The sequence below is a fragment of the Eurytemora carolleeae genome, unplaced genomic scaffold (genome assembly GCF_000591075.1).
Source record: "Eurytemora carolleeae unplaced genomic scaffold, Eaff_2.0 scaffold986, whole genome shotgun sequence".
NCBI classification, from domain to species: Eukaryota; Metazoa; Arthropoda; class Copepoda; order Calanoida; family Temoridae; genus Eurytemora; species Eurytemora carolleeae.
Window position 1 is genome coordinate 42,442 of NW_019397034.1, and position 10,075 is coordinate 52,516.

At 35.2% G+C, this 10,075-nt stretch overlaps 1 protein-coding gene across 2 annotated transcripts; it reads left to right on the plus strand.

Moving 5' to 3' along the window:
- Positions 1-3,735: 3,735 nt before the first annotated feature.
- Positions 3,736-7,011, plus strand: LOC111711299 (actin, clone 403). Of its 2 annotated transcripts, XM_023485622.1 has the most exons (3): positions 3,736-3,843; positions 4,342-4,532; positions 5,901-7,011. In XM_023485622.1, the coding sequence occupies exons 2-3, from the start codon at positions 4,343-4,345 to the stop codon at positions 6,839-6,841; spliced, it is 1,131 nt and encodes a 376-aa protein (XP_023341390.1). In that variant the 5' UTR covers positions 3,736-3,843; position 4,342; the 3' UTR covers positions 6,842-7,011. The 2 variants fall into 2 exon arrangements, with proteins under 2 accessions (XP_023341390.1, XP_023341392.1); XM_023485624.1 differs by lacking the exon at positions 3,736-3,843 and having other exon boundaries at positions 4,340-4,532.
- The last annotated feature ends 3,064 nt before the right edge of the window (positions 7,012-10,075 follow it).

Here is a 10,075-nt window from a genome sequence, read left to right on the forward strand (position 1 = left end):
AATGGAATTAGGGCTGCACCACTTCCGGATTTAAGAATTTTAGGGCGCTTCGTGCCCATTTTCTATTTTAACTTTTAATTAATGTGGCTTTATCTCTGGGCATCTTATCTTTGTACAGTATAAAACAAAAACAACAAAAAGTTTGCGGATTTTACAAAATTTTCTTTTCTGAACAGAGTTTTTCGATTTAGTAGATACCACATTATTATTCCTTCAGTTATAATAGAAATATTGAATGCAAATACAAACATCTTTTCAATTCTTTTAATACCTTGTAAAGTTGTAAGAAAACGATAACATGTTTTAAAACAGTTGTATATCCATCTAAACTAAAATTTATTTATTTTAGTCTTGATTCATAAATCTTAAAATTTTCTGAAGTTTTTGAGGCCACTTTCCTTGTAGTAAAAATAAATATTTGAATGTCATTGATTTTGGGTTATCACTGTGAATAAAATATGGTCAGGTTTAAGAGAAGCTATTCCTTGTTAGTACTCATCCTCAAGTTTGCAGGGTAGTTGTTCTCGAAGTTTAGTACTAACTGAAGATTTTCTAGCTTGAGCTTCTCATGAACTTTTACAGGCATTTACACCCTTTCTGAGGCCACATTTTCTGGAGTAAAAATAAATATTTGTTAATGATATATCAGTCAATATAGTCAGTCATGAACATTGCATCATTGTTCATTATTCATTTTTTTGATGCAAATAGCTTCGCAATAGCACTGAAGGAAAAGAAAGCATAATGCAAAACAGGCAAAATATCAATCTTTATATTTTTAACTACGATCTGAAATGCCCCGCGTTGCCCGTAGAATTTAAAAAATCTAATTATGAAAAAAAAATCGATAAAAAAAATTCGAAATTTGTTTCGTATATATTACCCCGAGGAACTCGAGGCAAGCGCGCGAATACAGGGGGGGGGTCAATGGGTCGAAGACCCCCCTTTGGAAAAAAGGGGGGTCTAGAGTATCTTTTGACCCCTTTTCTGGAGACCAACTTAAAATTTTACTGTAGAATTTAACCAATGCTGTAAGTAACTCCTGGCAGTAATTGACTATCTTTTGTCTGTCCATAACCCATGCCATTATAGACCTTCTGATCGAAGTCCTTCCATGTCCTTGTTTGCCATGAGTAAGGGGCTTATCCATGTTTTCCTTTTATAGCTGCATTACCCTGCAAAAATCCTAATAGTCCGATATAATGCTTTTCTTAAGTTATTTAGGTTTTAAGTTAAGTTTTGTGTAACCAATTAAATGATAAATTTATTGTAATTGAGAAGTACGACATACATGTTTTTTTTGTGAGAATAAATTTATAATAATGACTGACTTCTCTAAGTTGAACTGCAGAAAATATAGTTAAAAATTTTAATGGAAAAAATTTGGTATTTTTTCTTAATTGGCAAAGTTTGACAAAAGATGGACGAGGCGTATTCAGGAATTTGTCCATGTGAAGGGCTTAAACTTTTTTCTTTAAAAGGGGGGGCTATTGGAGATGGATCTATTTACTTTGCACGTGGGATGAGAAAATTTTTAGTAAACATGCAGCCCGACCTTTTAGTATCTTAACGCCAATCATGCATGGAATGCAGTCATTAAATGAGCGAATTTTGGATCTAAGATTCGGCTAAAATCAACTGTGCCTTTCGATTCTCAGTTTTTGTTGGCCAAACAAATCTGAAAACCCCGCTATGTCGAAAATTGTGTTAAAAGTGCATTAAATTAAAATCTCAGAGAACAAAGTTTTACGGTGATTACCAATTGATGAGCGCGCTTGCCGCAAAACACATTTGGGTGGCGGTGATTACTCGTTGAGGAATTCTGGACTCCCCCTCTCTTGCAAAGAACCTTGCAGAAGCCTGGAGTGAGTTAAAATTTGAAGATTTAAAAAAACTATTTCAAGCTTTAAGCATAATAGTCATCAACTCAAAAAGAAGGAATTGGGAAAAATATTACATTGGTTTGAGTCTCCAAAATATAATTGGTCTAATCTACATTGAAAAAGGACAGATAATGTTACCTTTTCTCTTGAAGTTATTGAATTAATGATTGATAACCAACATTCATAATCTAAATTCATTTTCGATTTTATAGAACTTCTGTCAAAGAAGATAAATCTTGTAAGTTATCAAATATGATAATCAGTTAGAAAGGAATTGAGTCTCTGCCACAAACTCTGATTTTCTAATCTCCATTTCTTTGAATCTAAATGTCGTAGAACTTAGATATTCCAAAGTTTAAATTCTGTCGGATCAAATAGTCTAAGTTTGAAATATCAAAGATTTACACCATCAGGCTGCCAAGATAAGGGGATTATAGCATTTGAGTTTGTGGCAAAGACTCAATTACTTTGCCAGGTTCAGAATTTTCTCTAGATTTGGAACTGAGTTTTTGCCACAAACTCAAATATTCTAATCCCTAAATCTTTGTACCAAGTGGAGTAAATATTTGATATTTCAAACTTGGAATATTTTACCAAAAGAATTCAAAGTTTGATATCTACGACATTGGGTTGCAAAGATAAAATTAAGGGAATTAAAATATCAGAGTTTCTGGCATTTCAATTCCTTTAAGGAGAATTAAAATGTACTTTAAAAAAAATTCTTATGATTAAAAAAGAACAATTCAATAATATCTGTCCTTCAACAATGGAATATTGTAGGGCTCGTGGATGCAAATTTACAAAGAATTTCCCATGCTTCATCTTAACCAAGTGTTTAACCCATCCTGAGCGAAGAAAAAGACCTCTCGGCCTCACAGCTAGAGACAGGAAGTGTTTTTACTACTGCTGGTGAATAAGTTTGGGAATATTGAAGAATTTATTTTCTGCAAAGCTTCGTCTAGATTTGTTGGAATGGCTTTGCTCCCTCTCATCTCCAGGTTGCTCTTGTATAGTACAAGTTCGGTCCAGTAAGAGTAAAGGATTTGGAAGTAAAGACTGATAAAACTCTAAACTCTGAAAGTTTATCTTGAGATCAGCCAGGGTATGAGAAGCTATTTTCTCTGGTAACAATTGTAAAGCAAACCCATGGCTTTTGATGTTATTGGAGCAAATCTCTCATCTATAGCTGCATAATAACAGTATCCAATTGAGACAGTTTGTACTCTATAAACTCAACACAAATAAAATACAGTTCAGAACTTTTTTTTACATTAAAAAATATACAAAAGCCTTTAGAATTGAGAAAGATAAAAATATATTTTTTAAAACTAACATATAGTATAATAAAATTTCTACAATAACTCTTATTGGTTTTCTTGTTCCTATGATACTGATTTTCGCCATTCTTTCTTTCTTTTCATTCTGCAGGGGGGGCGCGCCCCCCCTCTCAGGTGCTAGGGGAGGGCGCGCGCCCGGCCGCCCCCCCTAGTTGCGCCTCTGGGTACAACTATAGGTCGTATCTACCTTGGCCAATTTCTTATTCATTTAACCATAGGTACAACTATAGGTCGTATCTATCTATCTACACTGCTCTGGTAAAGCGTAACCATAGTGTAACTATGGTTTTACCTATGGCAGAACGTCTAAGAAATTGACCACAATTCGAGTTTTTTACCTCAAATGTCGTCCCGATTCTCCCGATAGGATAGTAATGTTAAGTTGGGCTGAATCAAAAACCAGTTCTTCTAGGAAGTTTGTTTCTTACCATATATGGTCATACCGGGAATTCAGTGCTCTGATTGGTTGGAATGTATTATAGGTGAACTCTGATTGGTCAGAGGAAACCATTGTACTGGCCCGGATAGAAAAGCTACTAGGGCGCATTCGTCAAGTTATCAATCATTTAATACATTCAGAACTGGTGCTTTGAGCGGTGAAGGTCAATCTTTTCAACTGATAAGTGAGTTAAATTTATAAGTTTTGCCCCCTATTCTAGTTATTAGTATTTTGAACAAATGTAAGATTTAATTTTCTATGAATTATGTTCCATCGGCCGCCGTAACTCCCGTAAATGCAGTTTTTCGTAATTCTAGCCAAATTTTATATTAAAATATATTTATTATATGGAATTTTATTTCAAGAGCTGTTAGGACCCGCGGATCCATACTAAAGTATAAATTTATTTATTTTGATGTAAAACATGGTTAGCTGAAACAATGTTTTGAGAGTGCATGGAGGTGGAAAAAGGGGGCGTTATTAAGACAAAAACCTGTAAAACACTTTCATACTTTGCGGTTTTAACTGATTAAATTTAGTATTACTCATATCTTTGAAGTCTTTGATTTGAATTTTTATCTTTATTAGGCGTCTCTTTGAAATATTTGTTATTTCAAATTATTTTCAGTTATTTATTTTAATCAAGGTTTAAATATTTATTTTCACAATTTGTTTTTACTAGAATGTGTGATGACGAAGTAGCTGCCCTTGTTGTTGACAATGGATCTGGAATGTGTAAAGCCGGTTTTGCCGGTGACGACGCACCTCGTGCCGTCTTTCCGTCAATCGTCGGCCGTCCCCGGCATCAGGGGGTTATGGTCGGTATGGGACAGAAGGACTCCTATGTGGGAGATGAAGCTCAGAGCAAGAGAGGTGAGATATTAATCAGCAACTAAGCGGATCCGTAAAATTATTCGGATCCTGGCTTATTTCCAATTAATTCTCTGCTTAAAATTATTTAATGTTGAGTAGTTCAGGTATTACACAGATGGATTTCTTCCCCTTAATAGATTGTAAGCGTTTTAAGCGACTGTCCGATCAATTTTGTACATGGGTGTGACAGGAAGTTTCTCAATTCAACCTAACCCGTGGCCGCAGCGCTCGGCCCCCTAGCCCATCCTAGCCGCAGCGCTCGGCCAAGAAAGGGTCTTAACTAACCTAACCTGTGGCCGCAGCGCTCGGCCCCCTAGCCCATCCTAGCCGCAGCGCTCGGCCCAGAAAGTATCTTANTCATGTACAAAATTGATAGGGGAGGGGGGGGGGGGTCCAAAAATCGTATACTAGGACAGACCCAACTTAATAATATCTCATGAATTTGTAAAAAATCATTAGCTTGAGCCGGATTTTTTTTAACAGTACTGCATGATCTTGATTTGCCAAATTTTAAGAAAAATTTACTTAAACAGAAAAGCATTTTTTGCACAGACAAATCATGGTTTTTGTTAGAAACAAATATGTCATAATTTTATAAAATGTGATTAGTTTGGGATATAAAATTTTTGATAAAATGCATATATATTAATTTTGTAATGTATAGGGACCTTTCATAGACAGTAAATTTCATTTTCATAAACATGATATTTTTCAATTAGAATAAAAATAATTAAGTGTTCCTGGTTTTTTTTTGTTTGTTCTGCGATCTCCCGGATTTTTACTTCACATTTTTTTTTTTTTGCTTGAAACTGATAACATAATATATTATCTTAATAGTGGAAACACCCCCATTGCAAATCAATAATATGATATATTAATATGAAATATTCTAAAATTTTATCTATCTCAAATTGATCAAATTTTCTCAAAGATGTCATATTTTTAACGAACTTAACTGAAATCTTTTTTAAAAATCTTAAATCTGAGGAATAAAAAGTTTCTCTACTAAATTTATTTTCTGTTAATGAATCCTATCCATGAAATGTCCTATTCTTATCCTGTTTATCGAATGTCCAATCTATTATTTTGAAAATAGTAAAATGTCCTGATCTAAAAATACTACTAGTAAACTGGCTTTTACTTGGATAAATGTCGAGGCTGAAAACAAAACTAGATAAAACTAGATAAGTCTTAATCTAAAAATCTTAATCCAACCTGATGAAGTCAAATAAAAACCTGTTTTTTTGTTCTCATTTCTAGTATTTGAACATTGATTTTATATTTATTCACTATTGTTCCGTCATTTTTGAGGTTCTTTAATAGGCTGGATGCCATCTTGTTTAAGGTTTTAATCTGGATTATTTGCAGGTATCCTCACCCTGAAGTACCCTATTGAGCACGGTATCGTCACCAACTGGGATGATATGGAGAAGATCTGGCATCACACCTTCTACAACGAGCTTCGTGTCGCCCCTGAGGAGCACCCCGTCCTACTCACAGAGGCCCCCCTCAACCCCAAGGCCAACAGGGAGAAGATGACTCAGATCATGTTCGAGACCTTCAACACGCCTGCCATGTACGTTGCCATTCAGGCTGTACTCTCCCTTTATGCTTCCGGACGTACCACCGGTATTGTCATGGACTCCGGAGATGGTGTTTCTCACACCGTTCCCATCTATGAAGGATATGCCCTCCCCCATGCCATCCTTCGTCTGGATCTGGCTGGTCGTGATCTGACCGACTACCTTATGAAGATCCTGACCGAGAGAGGATACTCTTTCACCACCACCGCCGAGAGGGAGATTGTCAGGGATATCAAGGAGAAGCTGTGCTATGTCGCCCTTGACTTCGAGCAGGAGATGGCCACCGCTGCCAGCAGTTCCTCCCTGGAGAAGTCCTATGAGCTTCCCGACGGTCAGGTTATCACCATCGGTAACGAGAGGTTCAGGTGCCCTGAAGCCCTCTTCCAGCCTTCCTTCCTGGGAATGGAGTCCTGCGGTATCCACGAGACCACCTATAACTCCATCATGAAGTGTGACGTTGATATCCGTAAGGATCTCTACGCTAATACTGTCCTGTCCGGTGGTACCACCATGTACCCCGGTATTGCCGACAGGATGCAGAAGGAGATCACCGCCCTGGCCCCCAGCACCATGAAGATCAAGATCATTGCTCCCCCTGAGAGGAAGTACTCCGTCTGGATCGGAGGTTCTATCCTAGCCTCTCTTTCCACCTTCCAGCAGATGTGGATTTCCAAGCAGGAATATGACGAGTCCGGACCTTCCATCGTCCACAGGAAGTGCTTCTAAGAAGTGGCGCGAAGCGCTCTTGATTTTATGCATTTAATGTTTCTATGAACCTGTTAATGATGTGATCCTTGTACCGTAATCAAGCTCGAAATAATGTCTTAAATTATCACCATTTATATCATAGGCCGATATAATTAAATTATTTGGTAATAAATTGATTATTCATAATTTATTGACTCTTCTAATTACAAAGTTTTATTTATTTCGTAAACGTACACAATTTAAATAATTGGTACAATTAAACAGAAGAAAAAAGAACTTAAAGAGTATATATCAAAATTAAATACGAGAAACAAAATTATACTGTATTAGGTCGTGCATATAAAATTAATAATATCGTCAATCTCAGCTTGGTCAACTCTATTGATAAAAATCTTATTGTATTTTGCAGAAATTAGTTCATAAAAAATGGAATCCTCCATTCTTCTTCCAAGGGTATTTCTTGAAATATCATACAATTGTTTACAATACGTTGGTCGATAATATTCAAATCTTTGTTGCATTTGTCTGCAATATTTCTCAGATTTTTTGCAGTTACTGACCTTTGATCAAATTTCAAAAGATTTAACAAAAGTCTGATACAAATTTCTGACGAATTTTCTGATGAAGAAATGAATGAAACAAATCTACTGCAGAGCATGGTCATTAAATGAGTACTGTGACAATGGTTCGATAAAATACCTATGACAAGTGTTTGGCAATTTAAACACAATTCTAACTGCACTAGGGCACTTGAAAAACGTTCCTTTAAATTATTGGATATTATAACCATATAAATGCCTTAAATTGTTAATATTTCTGGACCTCAAGTAATTCAATTAGAAAGTAGGTTGAAGAAAATGTTGTTTAACCTTCCAAACATTCAGATTTAAGAACCATTAATCATCGATTATTTTTCGGCGCATTCGTATATAGTTGATATTTCATCATATATTTATTTTTTTATGATCTGATAGTTACTTTTGAAAACATAATTCCTGTTTCAAAGATTTTTGATAATGAAGACGACAGTTTCATATTTTCCAGGAATTTGTTTGAAAATCCAGCGCCAGCGAAATATTATTTAAATAAATATGTAATATTTTTAATATATGTTTTTACACGTAGGCCAAAAGTTTGAGAGCAGTTTCTGATGCTGAAAATATTAAACTTTTAACATTTTATACATATACTCATTTAGTGATATATTTCCCCCTGAATATTAGTCCTTTGTATCTTATCGTATTTAGAAAATTGTTTTTAGGAGCGCAAAATTTATTTTTTTCAAATTAGGAGCTAAAGATTTTATGTACTAGGAGGGGGTTGGATGAAAATAAAGTTTAGGGAAGGTAAAAAGAATTAAGTTTGGACCAAATTCCGAAAGAAGTAGTTGAGCTGCATATATCAAGTACCATTTACTCCTCCCTTAGTAACTAAAAAAGAACAAAGATGAATTTACTCTTGGTTTAATGCTAGAGCAATGATGAATTTTCCCTGGTTTGAATAATAGAGCAATGATGAATTTACTCTGGATTGAATTATAGAGCAATAATGAATTTACTTTGGATTGAATGCTAGAACAAAGATGATTTTACTCGGGATTGAATGATATAACAAGGATGAATTTACTCTGGATTAAATGCTAGAACAAGGATGAATTTACTCTGGATTGAATGCTAGAACAAGGATGAATTTACTCTGGATTGAATGCTAGAACAAGGATGAATTTACTCTGGATTGAATGCTAGAACAAAGATGAATTTACTCTGGATTGAATGATAGAACAAGGATGAATTTACTCGGGATTGAATGATAGAACAAGCATGAATTTACTCTGGGTTGAATGCTAGAACCAGGATGAATTTACTCTGGATTGAATGCTAGAACAAGGATAAATTTACTCTGGGTTGAATGCTAGATCAATGATGAATTTACTCGGGATTGAATGCTAGATCAAGGATAAATTTACTCTGGATTGAATGCTAGATCAAGGATGAATTTACTCGGGATTGAATGCTAATGCAATGATAAATTTACTCTGGATTGAATGCTAGAACAAGGATGAATTTACTCTGGATTGAATGATAGAACAAAGATGAATTTACTCTGGATTGAATGATAGAAGAAGGATGAATTTACTCTGGATTGAATGATAGAACAAGGATGAATTTACCATTGATTGAATGCTAGAATAAGGATGAATTTACTCTGGATTGAATGCTAGAACTTAAGGGTGAATTACTCTGGATTGAATGCAAGAACAAAAATGAATTTACTCTGGGCCAGGGGTATTTATCATCTGGGGAAATTAGACACAATCTAACCTAATGTTAGTTTAGAATGCTTGCATCTCTGGGACAAATTTATGCCAGAAATTTTATAGAGATTTGAGCCATAACCTTAAATGTAAGTTTAGAGATCTCACCCTGGAGAATTCCATCCCAGACTGAGGCCTCTATACGAACCAACATTTGGTAAATGCTAATCTCTCTAGGCGATCTTTAGATGTCATATATATACAGTATCTCGTATCCTGCTATAGTCCGAGCTAAAGCTATACCTAGAGAAGTTGCTTTAGAGAAAGTGGAGAAAAAGGAGAAACCAGATCGAGTTATATTCTATATCTCATATAATCCCCAGCTGCCTATGTATGTATCTCCTCCATCATACAGAAACATTGGAGAACCATGGTCCAGGATCCTTGGATTAAGGAGGTTTTTCAAAATCCACCTATGGTTACCTATAGGAGACCTCCTAATCTCAGGGATAAACTCATCCGGGAGGGTAGNTATATTATCTTTGGGTTGCAAAGATATATAGAAAATCTGAGCTTGTGACACAGACTTAATTCCATTGAAAAAATTAATTTGTTTAGAACTGCAGAACCTTTTTCATTGCTGATTGACGTATATATCGTTGTTGTTCCATGAAATAATGTAACAATAAACGTAGTTCAAGGAGTTCAAGCAAACGTTAGTGCGATTGATGTGGCATGATTTTCTGCGCAGACGCAACAGTCAGCTGTTTTTCATTTTCCGTTTCAAAATAGATTTGAAAGTACACAAATGGCAAATGGCAATACATACCTACATGTACTTGACAAGTTATAAATCAATCAACTCATATCCTATCGCTATAATATAGTTGGCTGTTGGGAGCTGATGCCGAACTTATAATTAACAACATATTAAAGATAAAATCTTGCCCAAAAAGGAAAATATTACAACAATTTTTGATAAAAATATTTATATAGCT

Excerpts from the sequence above, each read along its gene's own strand:
- LOC111711299 (XM_023485622.1), top strand. The coding sequence starts at position 4,343 with ATGTGTGATGACGAAGTAGCTGCCCTTGTTGTTGACAATGGATCTGGA. Across the intron at positions 4,533-5,900 it reads TGAAGCTCAGAGCAAGAGAG|GTATCCTCACCCTGAAGTAC; the intron begins GTGAGATATTAA and ends GATTATTTGCAG.